At 44.9% G+C, this 20,432-nt stretch overlaps 1 protein-coding gene across 6 annotated transcripts in view; it reads right to left on the bottom strand.

Moving 5' to 3' along the window:
* Window positions 1–19,126, bottom strand: part of MKNK1 (MAPK interacting serine/threonine kinase 1) — a 43,695-nt gene extending 24,569 nt beyond the window's left edge. For 3 of the 6 annotated variants that reach the window (XM_024746164.1, XM_024746163.1, XM_024746168.1), the window contains exon 1: window positions 1,738–1,844. In XM_024746164.1, coding sequence (XP_024601932.1) covers window positions 1,738–1,753 — 16 coding nt within the window. In that variant the 5' untranslated portion in view covers window positions 1,754–1,844. Of the gene's footprint in view, window positions 1–1,737; window positions 1,845–2,698; window positions 2,862–9,456; window positions 9,641–19,009 lie in introns of those variants that run through there. The other 3 variants (XM_024746167.1, XM_024746165.1, XM_024746166.1) reach the window with 3 other exon arrangements.
* Between the last annotated feature and the right edge of the window lie 1,306 nt (window positions 19,127–20,432).

Below are 20,432 nucleotides of genomic sequence, written 5' to 3'. Positions count from 1 at the left end.
GAGTAACATCCCTGTGGATGTGCATAGGGACTCAAAAGGTCCTCAGTGGAGGCTGCCTCTGTGACGGTACAACAGGGCAGGGGGTGGGTTTGGGGATGGCCCTAAATTCCTTCATGTCCAAGAGCACAGACTTGAGTGCTTGGGAGGCCAGCGCATACTCTCCCTCCTCAGCTCCTTATTTGAGAGGAGGCAGGTAGGGTCCATTCAGAAGCCTGCAGTTGACGGGTCTACACCAGGTTGCTGGATGCAGTCATTTATTGCAAAAACATTATTATCTCTCTGGCAAGCACCTGGCTCCCCACCTTAAAGGGAGGATTTGTGAGGCAGACATTCAGACATTGGACAGATTGGGCAGGAAAGGGTGGGGACAGAAAGAATAAGCATGAAGACTGAGAGGGGGAAAGAGAAAAGGAGGAATAATGAACCAGCAGCCAATCATAGTCCTGTTTCTAAGACACTGGAGTAAGGGCCTTCCCATGTTAAAGATAAATTACTTATAGAACATGCCATGCCCTTGATCCAGAGTGGAGCCTTAATACTCTTCGCCTGCAGTTAGAAATAATAAGATTTCTCTGAAGTCTCTGGGTCTAAATCCCCACCAGGGTGATTAAACCTTTACATCCTTCTAAAATAGAGGCGGTCGAGCACTGATGGGGCATACAATGTGAGAGACTTTTAGACCAACCTTCAATAAACACAGGCTCCGGGTTGCTAGATTTTTTTTTCTGAGATTTTGAAATGGAAGCTGGCTCTTTGCCCATTGAGGGGAAAGGCCCACTCTCTTCTCAGAGGACTCCAGCTGAACATGATCAGAAAAATGGCAAGTCTGCTCAGGAAGATTGATTAGAGCCTACGCACGTCTACTGCACACTGTTCTCAGAAGCAAGTACACACAACCGTTAGGAGAAAGCACACAGAACAATGGCGTGTTTCAATACCACAATCCAGAACCTGGTTAAGCAGCCAAGTGTCTGACAGCTCAACTGAGCTGCATTCTTCCTCCCATTTTTAGGATCTGATGACAGTAGACTTTCATTTACACTTTAGAGAAGATAAATATGTGGAGAAAAGGAATCCACAGAGGATCTCCAAGTATTACTCTAGCCAACAGCTTCAAGCACAAGATATACCTGGGGACTGCGACATGCTATGAATTCAAAGAACCGAACTCAAACATCAGCAGCCAAAGATCCACCCTCACCAAGGGAAATCAAAAGGAAAAAAGCTGCCCAACACAGTGAGAAATTCTACAGAAATAAAACAAGGGTCACTCGTCTCCAGGACCCCAGGAGAGGGGTGCTGGCCATTGGGATAGCAGCTGAGAAGGAGGGACCACTGTCCCTCTTGCCCTGCCCTTGAGTGCAGTCTAGTGGCACCCCTCCCCACCCCATCTATTTTCTCACCAGCACTGCGAGCTGAGTGCAGAGGGGACAGATTTGGGATTCACTTCTCTTCCTCCTTCCCCTGCCCACACTCTGAAGGAGGGCCAAAGTACAAGCAAAACAGCCCAAAGGCAGCAATGGAGAGGAGCAGCAAGACAGCTGGCGGTGTTATAGTTCATGGGGGACACGCAGACATACTTATGACTCTAGCTAGAAAACCCCGTTAGCTGCAATTTATACTTGGTTTTCACCACAGCAGGGCTGAGGGAGCCTCTCGTGGAATAAGCATACCTCTGAGCACTGCCGCATACATGGTATTAGATTTTATGGCTTCACACACAAAAAGATCGAGTACCTGGTCTATTCTGCATGGATTTCAATGGAAGAGGGTGCGCCAGAAGGGACAAATGGTTAAGACTTTCCTTGGAAACAGAACTTGTTGAAGGAGAGTTGTTTTTGAAACTAGGAAGAAAAAAATGTAGGAAGACAGTGAAGTGAAAAAAACATGCTTAACTTCCCTGTTTACAGCGGAGGAGCGGGATGGAGATGTGTCATAATCTTACCAAAGGGCTGAAAGCTCTTCACCTGGAGCCTGTCCATACACTCTATTGGGACCTTAGTTTATTATGCATGCAATCATTTGAGAAAGGCTTCCTCAGGGTGTGAGGCTCCACAATCAAGCTGGCTTACCTCCTTCCTTTGGCCTAAGAACTCCTCTCAGCCATTAAAACCCAGCTCAAAAGTCTTCCCACCTTAGAGTAAGTTAAGGTTTGCACAAACTTTTGAAATCTATGCAAATAGATGGTGTTGCTGCACAGAGCTCGAATCCGGTGCTCCATCCTCTGTTCTCGAACACCCTGCTAGCAGCTATACTAGAGCACTGGTTTTATTTGGCCTTGAGCTCTCTCTACTGTTCCTAAAGGCCAGGGCTATCCTTGCCTGTTCATCTCTGCGTCTCCTATAAGTCGTGGTGTGGTGTCAGACATGTATCAGGCATCAGAAAACGTGTACTGAAATGAGAATGATATGAGAGGACGCACATCCTCGGGGTTAGGTGCAGGCCTGTCACCCAGGCCCTCTCGGTGACGAGTGTACACACTGAAAGAAACGTAGGTGCACCTTTGCCCTTCAGGCAGCACAGAGTAAGGCTTTACCCAGTCTATGAATTCCCTGATAAACTCCCTCTCAACAAAGCCCTATGACTCAAAATGTCCTTAACTTTCTAGCAAGAAGCCTGGTCTTTGCTATAGGATTGGGCGATGTGTCTGCTATTTCAGAGGAGGGAGCGAGCACTTCCTTCATGTCTGTAGACAGACCTCAGCTGGTAGGGAGGCTCCCAGCACTTCACTGCCTCCAGCCCTTGCTTTCCTCTTGGGCCAGGCTTGGCGGTCGGTCCACTACTTGTGTATCCGTGGAGGTAGAGCTGGAGAGGAAGCACACTGCTGACAGGGAAGGCTCGTGGGCTTGGCATCAGGAGACCTAAGTGAAAGTCCGGTTCAGATATTACCAGACGTAGCACCAAGACCAAGTTACTTCGCCTCTTAGAGTCTCCATTTCCTCATCTACAGGTTAGGTTTAAAAATAATACCTGCCCTTTCCAGCAATGCTGTGAGGACCCAGTGAGCTACTTAATATAAATGCACTTCAAAAAAACATATATGGGGCTTCCCTGGTGGCACAGTGGTTGAGAGTCCGCCTGCCGATGCAGGGGACACGGGTTCGTGCCCTGGTCCGGGAAGATCCCACATGCCGCGGAGCGGCTGGGCCCGTGAGCCATGGCCGCTGAGCCTGCGCGTCTGGAGCCTGTGCTCCGCAACAGGAGAGGCCACAACAGTGAGAGGCCCGCGTACCGCAAAAAAAACCCCAAAAAACAAAAAAAACATATAGGTATGCATAAGTCTGTATGCACATACAACAGAGTAGAAAGATTAGACAGAAATACACAAAATTGTTAAACTACTACAATCTGAAAGAGTGCCTATTATGTGCCAAGCACAGGTATTTTACATACATTATCTCTAATTCTTACGCTAATCTCCAAAGTAAATATTTCACCATATTTCAAGTGAGGAAACTGAGGCTCAGAGGTTAAATTATCTACCAAACACCAAACATCTAGTTAGTGGTTTAACTTGGATTCAAACACAATGCTGCCCTTTCAAGTCCAGGTCACATCTTATCTATAGTAGTTTTCTCTGTGTGATTTTTATTTTCTTCTTTATATTCTTCAGTATTCTCCAAATTGTATACAATGATGTTTATTACTTTTTTTAAGTGCTATTATTGTTTCAGTCAAGTTTCATTTTTAACAAAATACACAGTAACATTTCTCCAGTGCACACTGGAATTTAGAGTCCGATTGTACAGTTTTACAAATTATACCTAGATTTCTTTATATTGAAATTCAACAGCAGGTAAAGAAAAAACATTTCAGGAATATTGGGGCCCTGACTTTTTATAATCTTGGAAAAACAACAAATGGCATTTTAACTTTTATCTCTATAAATGCTATGTTTTAAAAGGAAAAACTTTGTGAAAAAACCCCCAAATAATGCACTGAACATCTGCACCTGAGATACACCCTTTTAAATCCTGGTCTTCACACGGTGTGAGCTTTGGCAAGTTGCTTAGTTTCTCTGAGTATCAGTTTCTTCATATACAAAATAAGGTCAGAGTAAGGCCTGGCCGCCCTAGATCACAAGGCTTTTGTGAGGATCCAATAAGAAAGGAGAAGTGAAAGCACTGCTGACTTACTCATTCAACAAATACTGTTTTTTATTTGGCACCTACTGATTGTCCAGTGCTAGACAGTGAGAATATAAGAGAAGACACAGTCTCTGCCCTTATGGAATTTAAATCCACTGATATGTAAAACGATTTCAATTCAGTGGGACGAGTGCTATGACAGGGGTACCAAGTGCTGTGGAGCAAAAGACAGGCGGCTAACTCACTATAGGTCACTAGTGACCAGTTTGGTCACTAGAAGAAGGGACAGCTAAGCTGACACCTGAAGGATGAGCAGGAACCAGCCAGGGTGGGGGCTGGGAAGAGAGACAGAGGAGGTGCATGAGCTAAGGCCTGAAGGAGAGGCAGCATGGCCCACTAGTGCCACTGCAAACTGTTCAGGCTGGCTGGAGCATAGAGTATGTGGGGAGTGATGACAAGTCAGCTGAAGGGGTGAGCAGGGGCAGATCATTTGCAGCTTCACCACCATAGTATCATCACCATCATCACTATTATGTGTTTCTATTCCTAGGCATAAGTTTATTTTGTTTTCTCCATTAAAGTAAGTGTAGGGATGCATATTCTCCTTTCTTTGTAAAACAGGTATTCATTGGAGGCGTAGTAGGTGCTAAAGATACAGATCCAACCACCAACCTGGCTCCTTCACGGGGAGAGGGCCCAGAGGACCCACAGAGCAGATGAGGAGTGGCTGAGGGATCTCACCCGGGGGGACTACCAGAGCCACAGATATTCCTCTAACATGCCAGTACTGAGCCACTGTACAGCCCACAAGTCGACCTCAAGGCCCCCCTTCTGAAAGAACTGTGTCATTTCTCCATGAGGTCTTATGAGCCACATGGCCCCCAAAAGGCACCAGATCTGTTCTCCACCTTTTGGTAGAGCTTAGAGAGAACTAAGCAGCTCTAACATCTGGTATGTCACACCAAAGACGATCATTCTTCCCCAAGAACATGACTCTGCTGGCTAACTCAGCTTGACAAACTTGGCTCATGCTCCTCTCCCAACCACCCTAGAGTTCTTTTCAAGATCTATGATTCACTTCCCAACGTGTGACAGCTAGTTCCCTCAGTCGCTAGAGCTTTCTAGAGAAGGAATAGTGGTGACAGTAAGCTGATGAGGGTAATTATCAATTCATCTGCCTTCTCAGTCATCAGCTGGCTGAGGGCCCCCAAACAAATGGAGAACTGAGAAAACGAAAGGGAACTGAGGAAATGAAAGGAAGGGGGATGGACACTCCTAAGGAAGAGGCCAAGATTAAGAAATCTGAGCAGAGGAGGAGGCAGTGAGGAGGAATGGGGAGACTAGCCCGGGACACTTAACTTCTCTGAAGCAGTAGTAATAGTAGTGGTAGTACACACACTTACATGGTACTTACTCCATGCCAGGCCATGTTCTAGGCATTTTACAAATACCACAGTTTACATATACTGACTTACTTAACCTTCGCAACTCCATGAGGTAAGTATAATTATTATCCACATTTTACAGATGAAGAAACTGGGTGCAAAAAGAATAAGTAAGTTGCCACGATCACATTGCTAGTAAGTGGCAGAGCTGAGATTTAAATCTAAACAGTCTGGCTCAGAATTCAAGCTTTTAACTATTATAGCATACTTAAACATTAATGCTGAAAGGCAGAAGGGGACAGCCAGTCAGAGTTAGCTGGGCACCAACAAGAATGCTTTTATTTAGAAACCTTAGCACAGAGCCTCCCCACTGATGTGCTGTGAGTGAGATATTGATCCTCTCACCAGGCTGAACATCATTTTCTCTGTGTGCTACAATGTCCAAAAGGTTGGGTGGCACTGCTCCAGCTTAAACACAAGGGCATTACGACCATATTATCACTATTATATTAATCTAAAATCTAATTTATCAGAAGTTTCCTCTCCTTGCTCTGAGATAGCTTTGTATTTTGTGTTCTGGCCTGTTTTGTAGGATGAGCTACAAGCCAGTCCAACCACATTATTCCATGGCAGTTCTGGTATCAGGACAAGGCTTCTGTATTCTTCTTTTGTCTGACCTATTAGTTGGTTGATTTGGTTTCTGATGGTATCACTACCATGTAGGGGACAAGGTCAAGGGTACACTCAAATGGAAGCTAGTCAAATTTAACCCACGGTGGGTGAAAGGAGTCCCCCTGTGAAATCAGCTTGTCCTGATCAAAGGACGGTCTGTTAGTGTGATTCCAAGGGGCTAAGGTATTTCAAAGGTTTGCCGCAGAGTCCAGTGTGTAGTGGGGCTGGGCAGCATTACGCAGATTGCAGTCTCTCACCCAACTACAGTGAAAGCAGCTTGAGGCCCACTGAGGTGTCAGAGGGATGGTGATTCACAACAGGCCTCAAACAGGGCTGGGATGGTAAGATTCCCAGGGGCAAAAGGTCTAGCTTCAGGCCCCCCTTCTTCCTCAGTTCTGATTCTGGGATCATATGCAGCCTTCAGAGCTGTCACTGCATCACCTGGTGGAAGGAATGAGAACAGGAATGGTGCAGGGGGTAAAGGGAGTGTGTACTTAAGAAACAGCAAGGAGGAAAACAGAACTACCATATGACGTAGCAATTCCACGTCCGGGTATTTTTCTGAAGAAAATGAAAGCACTAACCTGAAAAGATATCTGCTCCCCATAAGTAAACAACCTAAGTGTCCACTGATGAATGAGCAGATAAAGAGTGGGAGATATACACACACATACACATATACATACAATGGAATAGTATTCAGCCATAAAAAAGAATGACATCTTGCAGTCTGCAACAATATGGATGGTCCTTGAGGGTATCAGGCTAAGTGAAATAAGTCAGACAGAGAAAGACATACTATATGATCCGCAGGATTTCACTTATATGTGAAATCTTAAAAACAAAACCAAAAAACAAGCTTATAGACACAGAGAACAGATTGGTGATTCCTGGAGGTGGCAGGTGGAGGGCAGGTGAGATTGGGGGTAAAAGGGGTCAAAAGGTACAAAATTCCAGTCATAAAATAAATAAGTCATGGGATGAATGTACAGCATGGCAACTACAGTTAATAATACTGTACTGCATATTTGAAAGTTGCTAGGAGAGTAGATCTTAAAAGTTCTCATCACACACAAAAATTCTGTAACTATGTATGGTGATAGATGCTAATGAGACACTGTGGTGACTATTTCACAAACATCAAATCATTATGTTGTACACTTGAAACTAATATAATGTTATGTCAATTATACCTTAATTTTTTAAAAAAGAAAGAAAGAAATAGCAAGTAGGAGTAAAGGACTGGATTTGTGTAAGCAGGACTGTATAAAAAGCTGAAAAAGGCTGAAGCCAGCTCATCCAAGCTCATTAATACGGCCTATAAGGCCCTCCAACATCCAGTGCCTGTCTACTTTCTAGCCTCACTAACCATCAGTCAGTCATTCTTTCAAGGAAAAATGAAAATAGTAGGTAGTTCAGCTTGCAGTTCACAACCTCACAAGTGCTTTCCCTTGAGACAAGCGCTGTGCTTTGGTATGCAGCAGGAGTGCTTTCGAGCATTTCCACTGTGTCACGCAGAACATTAAAAAGATGTGTACTCAAGGGCTGAGATTCAATAAAATTAATAACGCTTACTGCTTCATCAAGGACATACTTAAGTGAAACGGCATTTTTTAAAAACTGTGAGTGCATAGCAATAAGAATACAATGACTGCTAGTGCAGTTCAGCGCCACTGCCTTGATTCGCGCTAAGGCATCAGCAGTTTTGCCCACTGTTGCTTTGCAACAACAAATAGCATCTTGGCACTATTATGAAAGTAGTTTTGACCTTGCAGATACCTGAAAGGTTTTCAAGGATCCCCAGGGTCTGTAGAGCACACTTGTGAACCACTATTCTAGGCAATGGGGAGGGACTGGGCCCCACTGGAGCTATGCTTTAGGGCCATCAAACCAGCTGTGATGGCAGAACAAACTGGAGGCTGGAGGGGGATGAGAGGGCAGAGCGAGGCTGTGGCAACAACCCGGAGGAAGGCAGGGAAGGTGTGTGGCTGAGGTGGGGATAGAAAGGAAGAGGAAGAGGTGAGGGGTGTGATGGGGAGAGGTAATGAAGCCAGAGAGGCAAAGCTGGTCCTGGTCCTGCCCAATGACTGGAGATGGTGGAGGAGTCCAAGACCACTATCCTCCTTGAAGGGAAGGCACGGAGTCTAATTTCTCTCTATCCCCACTGCCCTGTATGGAACCAGGCACACAGGGGGACCTCGATATATGCTTATTAACCAAAATCAGGTAACTGTAAGAGCAGTAGTACCATCAAAGAAGGGGAGAATTCAGGAAGGGAAGCTGGCTGGGGATGGGGAGCAGGGGAAGACTGTGCCCCAGGAAAGCTTCAGTTGAAGGAGGGTGACATAGCAGCAAAGTCTGAAAACTCTCAGAACAGGCTAAAGCCATTCTCACCTAGCCCTCATCTGAAACAATCTACAAATGAGGCATTGTTTATAACCCACCAGGCATGATGAGACCTCAGGATACTGTGTCATACAGAACACTTCAAAATGTCCTCAGATATGTCAAATTTTTAAAACCTGGAAAGATACATCTCAAGCCATTATTAACAATAGTTAACTTTGGGAGAATGAAATTGAGTGGATACAGAATTTTACTTTTGATACTTCGGTTGTATTTGATTTTGTTTTGTTATGATACAGTCATTTTACCTTTATAATTAAAAGGGAATAAATACGTTTTCCTTACTGCATAGTTTTCCTTATGACCCTCTCTGCCAGTTTATTCTGGTAGAAATGTGCTCCACCCTACTGAGTAACTGTCTTAGGCATGCCAGAAAGCCCAGCTAATCCTAGCTGCCCAACTGAACACTGGAGTCTCTGACTCACCCCTTCCTCTGGAAATATCAGATACAGGTCTCCCAACTTTTGGAAAGTTCGCTTCACACCACTTTGCTTTTATGAAAGACCTACATTAGTATGTACCTGTTTTCAAGACATACTAAGAGGATTTTCATATTTACGAGAAAGGGTGAAAAGTGAAAATAGGGTTCAGCATTTGTCTTCCAGTGAACATTATAGAGGAACCACGCACCACGAGCAGTGAGAGTGGCACTGCCAAGCTCCTTCCCTAGGAACTACACTCAGCATCAAGCTGACAGAGCTTGGAACTATGTCTGTGAGCATCTATGCTTGACCTCCGTTTATTTTGTGCATCCGTTAGCAAGAAGTGTCCTAAGATAATTGCTTTACACCATTTCTGCTTAAGAAAGGTTTCATGGGAACACTCTACTTTCAGATAGTGGGGGAATCTGCAATTTCAACCTGATGCAATCTAAAAGGTTAAATAAAATGTGCATCCAATCTTACCTATAGGTCTGCCCAACTTTGCGAAGCAGACCTTCTCTGTAACCTTGAAATTCCAAATGCAATAATGCTCCTGTCAGGGGGCTGCTGTCTTCCAGTTGCAGGAAGTGTTTCAATGGCCTCTGTACATAGCAGACATTCTTCAGTTTTCCATTGGCCTCTGCTTCATTATACCCGGCATGAAAATCTTCAGAAAGCAGAAACAGAAAGGATGTAAAAATGCTGACTTAAAAAAAATGACCAGAGAAGATAAAGATCAACTTGTGTTCCCCAAATCTATGTGTTACACCAGTAAGTAAGTAATCACAAGGCAATCACAGATTTCCCCAGTCTTTAAAATTGGAGCATGTAAAATGCTGACACAAAGCATGTGAAGATTTAACAAGGGTCTGGGTAAAAGTTTTCGGATTAGGCTTCCATTATGAGATTCCAGAACCAAAAAGATGTAACTGGACCTGAATGACAGATATGGGCACCTCTGTACGCTGAGGAGACTCACATGGAAGATAAAAGCTGTCACTTTTCTGTTGTCCAATTTTTTAGAGATGAATGAGCTCTGGTTTCACCTCCTAGCGGTTAGGTCCAAGACTCACAGGCAGGAGGCACCAGAGTCAGAAAGGTAAAGTAGATGCTGAGAGCAGCAGGCGGCATGAACAAGAATAAGGTTTTATGCCAAATGCATAACTATTGCTAGTTTTCCATCTGATGACTTCATTTTCTGTATGTCCACTGCTATTTTTAATCTCATGGCTCTAGTTACCATGTGTCAAAGCTGATTTGTCAATTTCTCTACTCAATGAATATGTACTTCCCCTTTTCCCAATGGAAAAGCTCTAAAAATGTAGTTTAAATCCGAATTCTAGGCCCTGGAAGCCAGATGTGTTTCACCATTACCTCAAATCACATGTCCCAAACTGTACTTATCCCCAACCCCCATCTACCACCTCCTTCCTCCTTCCTCTTCTTCTCTATCAGATTATATCATTCTGCCAGTCACCCAGCCACAGAACCTTTAAATCATTTCTACTGTTGCTTTCTCCTCCAACCTCATAAACTCTATATATTCCCATTGGCAGGCTCTCCCTCAGCCTGGTATATAGTTCCTTGCAAACAACACCTATTCATCCTTCCAGGCCTATCATAAATTACTGAAAGTACTCCCACAAATTACAGGAATAGTCCCTCTTTTTTCTACTTCATTCTGCATTTAATTGAAACTACATCTAAATACTATTGTAATGCTTAGAGTAGGCTATACTCATGCACATGTGGCTCTCCCATGAGGCCATAACCTCCTCAAAGGCAAGGACACGTCTTTTTCATCTTTGTATTTCCAGCACCTAATGTAGTACCTGGCACAAAAAAGGGCTCCAGTAAATATCTGAATGAATTACTTCATCCACAAAATATTTCTTTATTGTTCAAAAGAGAATGTTACCACGTAGAATTATCCTTCATATTGTGCTTTTTATTCCCAAACAAATCTCTGTGGCCCAACGAAACTATTTCCAGGGCCCAAAGAAGCTCAGGTTGCATTCCCTCTCCCTATGGCCACAGTGCTTCCAGGGACAAACTTGAACACCTTGACTTTAACCCTTTGCCTTCAGTTTTGCCACAGGTTTAAACCCCTCGGTCCCTTCTTGTTGCCTATAGTAAAGGTCGGCAATTGGTTTTCTGTTAAGGGCCAGACAGTCAATATCTTATACTTTGTGTGTCACATGGTCTCTGTCACAATTACTCAATTTTGCCTTTGCAGAGCGAAAGCAGCCAGAGGTGATACAAAAATGAGTGATTGTGGCTATATTTCAATAAAACTTTATTTATGGATGCTGAAATTTTAATTTCATATGATTTTTGTGTCACAAAATATTAATTTCTCTTGAATTTTTCCCAGCCATTTAAAAATGCAAATGGCTTGCAGTCCAGACAAAAACAGGTGGTGAGCCAGATATGGCCTGTAGGCCATAGTGCACCAACCCAGCTTATTTCCTTTCCTCACCAACTCCACTCCGCTACACACACACACACCTCTAGTAGGCCTACAGTAAAAACAACCTTCACAATTCCTCTGTGGACTTTGTTATTTTGCTGTTTGGAGCCACTCTAGGGCAGGGGAGGTAGAAAATGCATGGGCTTTTGAGGCCTGGATTCAGAGTCTGGCCTTACCATGTACTAATGTGGTAGCCTTGGACATAATATTTAACCTCTCCGTACTTCACTGTCATCATCTATAAAATGGGGGCAGTAACACCTACATGACAGGGATTTTGTGAGAATTAAACGAGCTAATGTGTATCAGGTTCATGGCATAGTGCCTGGTTTATAATAGGCACTCGATAAATAGTAATTATTACTCTAGCTTGGGATATGGCTTCCCCAGATCAGCTGTGACCCTGGAAAGCAATCCAGACACTCTGTAAACCACAACTGGGCAGCAGGAGAGAATGAACTGAGAGCAAAGTACAAAGGCAGGGATAGAATTTGGAGGTTTTCAGACACATGACCCAGGATTCTAAGTGCCTGGTTTGCCCCATTCCTTCTGACACCATTCCAAATTCCACTGGGCCTCCTTTCCTCCTCAGAAAGAACTTCTGACTCTCACACTACCTGAATCTCCTTAGCATTCCTTACCAAATACCCATATGAGCCCTGGAACCCTCTCCTCATTCCTGCACTTCTTTCTCATATAGGGCTGGGAAAGGGTGAATGCAGCCAGACCAAACCTAACAGACTGGTCTGCCACTGGGTCTTAAATAGGCCAGGCACCCAACTCTCTCTCAATTATTCATGAATTTCCTGCTGTACAGAGAATGAACTTTTTTCAGAGGTCAAGAACTAGTCTCTCTATAGAAGGTTTAGAGCAAAAAAACCCACCAAGTATACAAACAAGGGTTCCCCCATAAACCATCAGCAGTGGGCAGATAGGACAGATAAGCTTGTGGCATCTCTGTCCTTGGTACAAAAAGCCAGATTTGAGCCTGGTACTTCCTTGCTCCAACACGTCTAATGGGGGTCTACTGCCTCTGGAATCACCAAGCTCCTGTGCTGTCACTCAGGGCCTCCACAGTCTTGCCCTAACCCACCCCTCCTGCATTATATCTTACTACTCCTCTATAGAAGTCCTCACCTATAGGCCAGGCAAAACAGGCAGTATCTACCTAACTACCCTAAACAATTTCCAGCTTCCCACACTTGTGCATAACTCAATCATAGCACCTGTAACATTTTACTGCACATCTCCCCCTAGACTGTGAGCTAGCAACAGGGCAGAGACTGTGTCTGATTCATCTCTGGGTCCCCTACACCTAGCACAGTGCCTGACATGGGGAAAACATCCAATAAATGTTAATGAATGAATGAAAACACCTGAAATTATTCCTCCCTTAAACTGTTTTAGTTGGACTCTTACTAGCAGCTAAGCACAGTCTGGGTCACTGCCAAGAAGTAGAAAGACCTGAGAAAAAGAAAAGAAGCATGACCAATGTGATCCAAGCAACGGAAAATAGGTTTTAAGAGTGAAGTAAAAGAAAGCAAGGCTGTTTAGCCTGCCGAAGAGAAGATGAGGCCCAACTCGATTCTGGTTTTAAGTCTACAAAAGGTCCTCATGAGAAAATCTTGATTTCATCCTCCCTTTATAATCAGAGGGAACTTTTCCATATTCATGGAAAATGGAACAAGAAGAAATAGCTTAAGTTAAGGCCAGAGGGGCTGAAGCTAAAGAGAAAGAAGAACCAAATTAGGCACCACTTTTCCAAAGATACTGTTATTGTACTTTTTGACGAGTGAATTGGAGGGGTTTTGCTGAAAACTTTTTTTTTTTGGCCGCACTGTGTGGCTTGTGGGATCTTAGCTCCCGGACCAGGGATTGAACCTGGGCTCTAGGCAGTGAGAACACAGAGTCCTAACCACTGGAGCGCCAGGGAATTCCCGCTGAGCACTTTTGTTGAAGGCTGTGCAAAAGGAAATGAATATGCTGCTCTGTTCCTGTTTGCTGTGGAGACCAGGTGGGTGAAAACACAAGTTGGGTAAGATTTTCTAATAAGCCACTGACTTTTTCCCTTTTTATTTATTTATTATTATTATTATTTTTTTGCGGTATGCGGGCCTCTCACCGCTGTGGCCTTTCCCGTTGTGGAGCACAGGCTCCGGACGCGCAGGCTCAGCAGCCATGGTTCCCGGGCCCAGCCGCTACGCGGCATCCGGGATCCTCCCAGACTGGGGCACGAACCCATGTCCCCTGCATCGGCAGGCGGACTCTCAACAACTGCGCCACCAGGGAAGCCCTGCCACTGACTTTTAATTGACCCTTTTTTCTATAGGCACTTTCTGTCATGTCATGTTTTGCAGTCCTGTGATGGAACAACCTAGTATAGGCATACCTCAGAGATACTGCAGGTTTAGTTCCAGACCACTGTAATAAAACAATTATAGCAAAAAAGCAAGTCACACAAATTTTTCGGTTTCTTGGTACATATAAGAGTTATATCTACCCTATACAGTAGTCGATTAAGTATGCAACAGCATTATGTCTAAAAAAACAATGTACATACCTTAATTTAAAAATATTGCTAAAAAATGTTAACCATCATCTGACAAGGCGGGGTTGGCACAAACCTTCAAATTGTAAAAGACGCGATAATTGTGAAGTGCAATAAAATGGGGTATGGCTGTATTTCAAATCTTCCTGAAGAGACAATGGAAAGAAAGAGAAGGCAACGATGTCAGAGTAAGACAGTAGGGAAGATGGCCCTAAAAAATATATTTTCTATAAAAACAATACCTAACTGGATATTAATAATAATTTTTAATAGTATTACTATTAAAGCTAACATCCACTGAGCACCTACTATGTGCCAGGCACTGTGCTAAGTGTTTAACATAAGCTATCTCAATCCTCATAACAACCCCATAAGGTAGGTTATATATGTAGCCCCATTTTACAGGTGAAGAAACTGAGACCCAGGAAGGTTATATAACTTGCCCAAGTCACACAGCTAGCAAGTGTCAGAGCCAGGACTCAAACCCAGGCAGTTCAATGTAGAGTCTACTAACTACTGTCTCCCTGTAAGAAGGGTGACAGGCTGGAATTTAAACCTTAGCCCCTCTGAATCCAAGTTCATATTCTCAGCTACTTCCTTATACTGCCCCAAGCCAGGAAGAACAAAGCAACATATGACATCAGCAAGAGAAGAGATCTCAGATGTAAACCAAAAATACCCCCCATATTCTAGAGAAAGAAGCTAAGATGTAAGGATTCACAGATGCTAATGAGCACAACCAGGATTTGAATGCCAGCCTCTTGACTGCAAGTGGAGTCCTCTTTCCTCCATTATAGATTCTTGTTGAATTTGAGGGTGAGAAAATGAAGGAACAGTATGTGCCAAATGGGCTCCCTCCCCAGGCACTGTTGTAATGAACTGTTAAACTCACATTAGAACCTGTGCCTGAAATACCAAGGCACCAGCAGCCTCTGTAGACTGATTCTAAGGTTCTAGTAGTTGAGATGGCAATGAACTGATTAATGGTACCACAGGAGCTGCCAAAATGCTCACATAGTAAACCAATCAAGCAGACCTAGACCAGGCAGCTACCATACTAAGTCAGTGGCTCACAGTTTAAGCCTGGACTGAACTATTTCAACAGCTTCCTTGTTGATGTCCCCATTCTCAGACTTCCTTTGCCCCAGACTAGCCTCCATTCTGCAGCCAGAATAAACAGAGCCCCAGTCATGGCATTTAAGCCTTGTAGCATAATGAAAAGAACATGGATCTTTGAACCCAACACTCATAGGTTTGGATCAAGCTCTGTCACTTACTAGCTACATGACCTTGGGCAAATCACTTTAATCTTTCTGAGGTCCAGTTTCCTCATCTTTAAATTGGGGCTAAATATCTCCTTGTTACAGGATTCTGAGGATTAAATAAATTATAGTGCATCTAACACACTCTTGGCCACAAAGTAGAGTAGACTGGATAAATGTTAGCATTCTTCTTCCCACACCCCTTTCTACATTTTGGCCACAATCAATCATTTCAGCTATTTCCTTTCCTCACCAACTCCATTCCTCTTCCCCAACACACACACACACACACACACACACACACACACACACACACACACACACACACACACACACACACACACACACACACACACACACACACACACACACACGCCACCTCTAGACCCCTGCTCAAGCTGTTCTTTCTCACAGGAATGAACCTCCCCTAAGGCCCAACATAAATTTTCCACCTTCAGGAATCCTTTCTAGACCCTCTTCGGTCGTGTTGGGATTGATTTCTCCTTTTCCCAAACTCCCACTTTGTTTACATTCTTTACTACATTTACTATAGTCAGTCTGATTTCAGTTATTTATGTACTTACCTATCTTGCCAACAACACTGGAGGGAGAAGGCTCTAAGAAGAGAATTACTGGGGGTGGTGGTGGTGGGATGAATTGGGAGATTGGGATTGACATATATACTCTAATAAGTATAAAATAGATAACTAATAAAAAAATGAACATGCACTGGAAAAAAAAGAGAACTACTTATAGGAGGGTGGGAAATGCGTTGTTCTCCTCTGTGTATATTTCTCAATACCTGGGTCTTGTACATAGCAAGAGCTCAATATGCGTTTATTAAACTGAATCTTGCCACCACTGACTGGGCATCTTTACAGAAAGATCCTGGACTGAGTTTACTCTAAAATTCTGCTCTCACTGCCTGACTTGATCAACATGCAATTTTTAAAGTGTACTAATATTCCTAAACTGTTCCACCCCACTGGTTAGGAGACGACAGTCATTAAAACCATATTACAAAGCAGAGTCGGGGAACCCGAAAATAGATCTGAATGATTTCTGTCTCAGTTTCTAAGTCTGTAAAATATAGAGTTTTGAGATGTTACATAAAAAGCACTTAAAACAGGATCTGCCCCATAGTAAGTATTCAATAAATGTTAGAATTTTATTATAACGTAGTAGACTGGAAAAAAACAGAGTCAGGACTTTTCACTTCTAGTACTATCTCCACCACTGACTGATGTCTTGTCCAATCTTGATCAAGTCCTTTCCCCTCTCTGGGCCTCTCCCCATCTGTAAAACTGAAGTAGAACCAGACGGTTCCCAAGCTCCTTCTACCTTCAACGAGGTATATTTTTCTATGATCAACAAAGAGCCTTCTGTTCCAGATGCTGAAGCTGCTGGCAAGGAAACATTGTAGCTGCTGGTTCCCAGAGGAGAGGGGCCAAGACCAAGGCAAGGCCAGGACAATTGATTAGTAAGCCACCTGTGCACCTTCCCCTGTGAGAACTATAACACATTCAGTGCAGGTCCCTGAACAGAGCGCCACCTCTCTGCCAAGAGAACTCAGCAAAGGCAAGACAAGAGCCTGAAAACAATAGCAGCAATGAAGAATCCTGCCTTGTGCAGAACTCCTGCACTTTCTTACCTTTCATGCCTGTAATTAGGGCACCATCAATCTAAACTAGGGCCCTCCTTAGGCACAAAGAGAAGGAAGAACACAAAGGCCCACTCTGAACATGAAAGCTCATAAAACAAAGACCAAAGCGAGTAAATAAAAAATGTCACTGACTCACTCGACTGAACACACTGCAGAGGCCTACTATGTGCTAGGCAGAGGAGGTATGAAACAGACATGATCCCTTTCCACCAATGTAGACAGAGTACATATGGGGTGACACATCCCAAAGCAGACTGTAATAAGAGCTATATTTGAGGTGTAGCCTCTGCTATGGAAGATGGGAAGGGGGCAACAAATCCAGTAGGGGGGACCAGAGAAGCTTCAATGACAAGCTACATGAGACACAGGCCTTGAAAGATGGGGAGGTGGGAACCTCAGGAAGACGGAATATAGGCAAAGGAACATGCAGGGAGTACTAGAGAAAAAAAAAAAAAAAAACTAGTTTATTTTGCCTGGGCCACAGGGTGCAGGTTTGGGAGAACAAAGGGAAACAGGGCAGGAGAGAGATTTGGGAACAGATTATGGAGGGACTCATCCACGAGGCTGAAGAGTCCAAAGTCTACATGGCAGGCAATGAGGCCCACCAAGGTTTCTGAGCAGAGATATAACATGATGAGAACACTGTCTCAGGAAGATCACATGGGCACCCATGAAAAGGATGCAAAAGGAACCAAATTACTAGATTACTATGGGAAGCTTCGTAAGTACGTGTTGGAATCCATCAGCTCCTGTTCACAGAGCTTCTCACTGCCCAGGTTCAGCTTCATGTAATCTGAGTTTAAGAGGTGTTCCCTTGCCAGGCCCGTTAACCGTCAAAATCTGCTAGCATAACAGGACTTCCAGACAAAGTAAAAAACCCAATTAACCCTATGGATCACAGAACAGGAAGAGCTGATGCGGGAGAAGTTGGGGAGGGAGCACCAAAGTCTCCACCTGGCCCAGCTCCACATAAAAAACCAACCCTGGATCTCCTCTTTATATCACTTCCAGCCAAGCCTTCTTTACAGGGGTTGAAGCTAAGTACAGTGGGGCCAAAAGCACTTGGTCAGAGGCTGAGGATCTAGTGAAACAATATATATGAAATGCCCAGCACAGTGCTGGGCACATGGGCACTGGTCAGTAAGCACTGACCCAACCTGCAAGGTCAGTTCCACCTATAAATCCCACTGAGGCTTCAAGACCTAAGTCACCTTAAATCTTCCCTCAAAGGCCTCTCTAAAGTACCCCAGTCCAAAATGACCTAATTCCTAGATATCACACCCATTTCATGTGCCAAATATTCAGCACCCAATTCATGACAGATGCCATACAAGGTGACTCATGTAATCCCATTCAACCTTCACAATGACCCTCCTAAGTCTTTTAATACAGGAGAAACTAAAGCTCTGAGAGGGGAAATGACTTTCTTGAGAACATACAGCTAGGAAGCGGCAGAGGTGAGATCTGAACCCACGACTGCCTGACCCAAACTCAAGCACTTCCAACACTTCAATCCTGTCACCAGCGATGGCCTCTGATCTGCTACTGACCATCTGACAGGTAGCCTGGAAACTCCCTATGGAGAGAGATGGTACCTGACACTATTCTCTCTCCTCACTGTACAGCGACCCACCTATGTCAGGAGCTTTTAAATGAAAACATCTAACTTTAAAATAATGGAGTACACAGATATGATAAATTCCTCACATAAAAAACTATTCATGACGTTGGACTGTCTGAGCCCTGAGCCCAGCCATATAGCCTGATAGGGACTGAGTCTCAAGCTGGCCCCAGGATGAGCTCCGACCTCAGACACCTGTCACAACCCAAGCCCCGACCCTAGGCACAGGCTGAGCCCGGACCGGAAACACACGCTGCACCCAGAGCTCGTCCCAGACGGAGCCCTGCCAAAGAAGAGCCCTAAAGAAGCGTCCCCTTCGGCCGTCCCCGCCCGCCGCAGCAGAATCTGGTCGTGACCTCGGGCCGTTCTGAAAGCCCCGACTGCTCCGTCCCAGGCACACGACTCATTCACAAACCCACCCCCCTCCCCGCACCATTTCACTGGCAGGGAAACCTCGCTGTCTGGGCTTTACCTCAGCTGACTCCCGGCAAGGCCTGTCGCGCACACCAGCCACCTGCTTCGCTCAGCCAAGAACACGGAAGAAGATATACTAGCTCCGAGGGGTGGGCCCGATGGCGTGTAGGGAGGAGCTGCGCCTGCGCCCTGATGGCCACGCCCAGCGAGTGGGGCGGGGCTAAGCAAACTGCGCGGGCGTGACGGGTGAAGGGCGGGAGGTTGCTGGGATAGGGGGCGGGGCTTAGCTCCTTCTGGCCGTCCCTTTCCTGAGTGGAGGTCGGGGAAACCCGGGAAGCGCAAAGAGGGAGGAGGCACGGCAGCAGCAGGTATAATTATATTTACCGAGCGCTTCTGCACGCCGGGAAGGAATTTCTAAAATCCCTTTTACATATGGGGAAATGCTGCCAATCTTTTTAAAGATGAGAACGAATTCTGTAAAATTTCTTAAAAGGTTTGCGTGCCTGTAATTTCACCATGAGAGTTTCTCCTTGAGTAAAGTATTACCCCCAGTAGGTAATGGTGGTTTAAAATAAAAAACGTAAAAAGTTCATTTCTTGCAGAAAACTACCTGCAAATAAATTAATATTTCAACCAACCCCCGACCCTCCCCCAGGCTGCAAGTGTGATGAGGGAGTGAGAGTGCTGACTTGAGGTTAAGGCAGGCCCTGAGTGTGTTTCCTCCGTTGTGAAATGGAAGTAAACATCGCTCCCTGCCTATGTCAGGATTGCTGTGAGGGTCTGGCGAGCAATGCTCGTGAAAGAGCCTCTTGGACTTCCTTCCCATCATCCACCCGACAAATGTTCGTTCCCTTTCCCCTTCTGGGCTCAGTCTTCTCATCTGTATGATGGAAGGAGGTCTGGAGGTCTGGAACAATAGGGAACATTCAAGGCTTTGCTAGATTTCCCAGTCTGGGTGATGGCTGGAGGCAGGGCGGGTTCTCCCAAGCTTCTGTATTAAGTAAGTCACTTCCAGAATCTCTCAGTTCAACCTGAAAGCCCCTGTGTAAGTTGACCTCTCCCACCATTGCCTTCCAGGCCCATCCAAGCCTCAAATACTCAGAGGCTGCGCTAGCCTGTTCCCATCTCTGTTCCCTGAATGTCTCAATAGCTAGATGATCCTCAGTCACTCAGGTCTGTGTTCCAGCCCAGGTTCTCAAAATTGCTGTGTTCCCTGCATGGCAACCAAGTTCAGTTAACAGCAGAGATGAGGGCTCTGGGGGGCTCAGAGGAGGAATGGCTTAAAGAAGGGCTCCCCAAATCAGATGGAGCTCCAGCCATGCCTGTGGCTCCCTTCACCACACACTCCACACAGCTCCTGATGGTGGGGCAGTGGGAGTGGCAGCAGGAAACTTCCAAGAGGCTACAGTGTTCCTGGGGACTAAGGGTGGTGGGGCATCTTTTACTCAGCAGGTGAATGCTCTGCTCCAAGGTGGGGAGAA

This window comes from Neophocaena asiaeorientalis, unplaced genomic scaffold, assembly GCF_003031525.2.
Source record: "Neophocaena asiaeorientalis asiaeorientalis breed wild unplaced genomic scaffold, Neophocaena_asiaeorientalis_V1.1 scaffold51, whole genome shotgun sequence".
In the NCBI taxonomy this organism is placed as follows: Eukaryota; Metazoa; Chordata; class Mammalia; order Artiodactyla; family Phocoenidae; genus Neophocaena; species Neophocaena asiaeorientalis.
The sequence above is the reverse complement of the archived record's forward strand: the minus strand, read 5'-3'. Positions and strand labels throughout refer to the sequence as shown.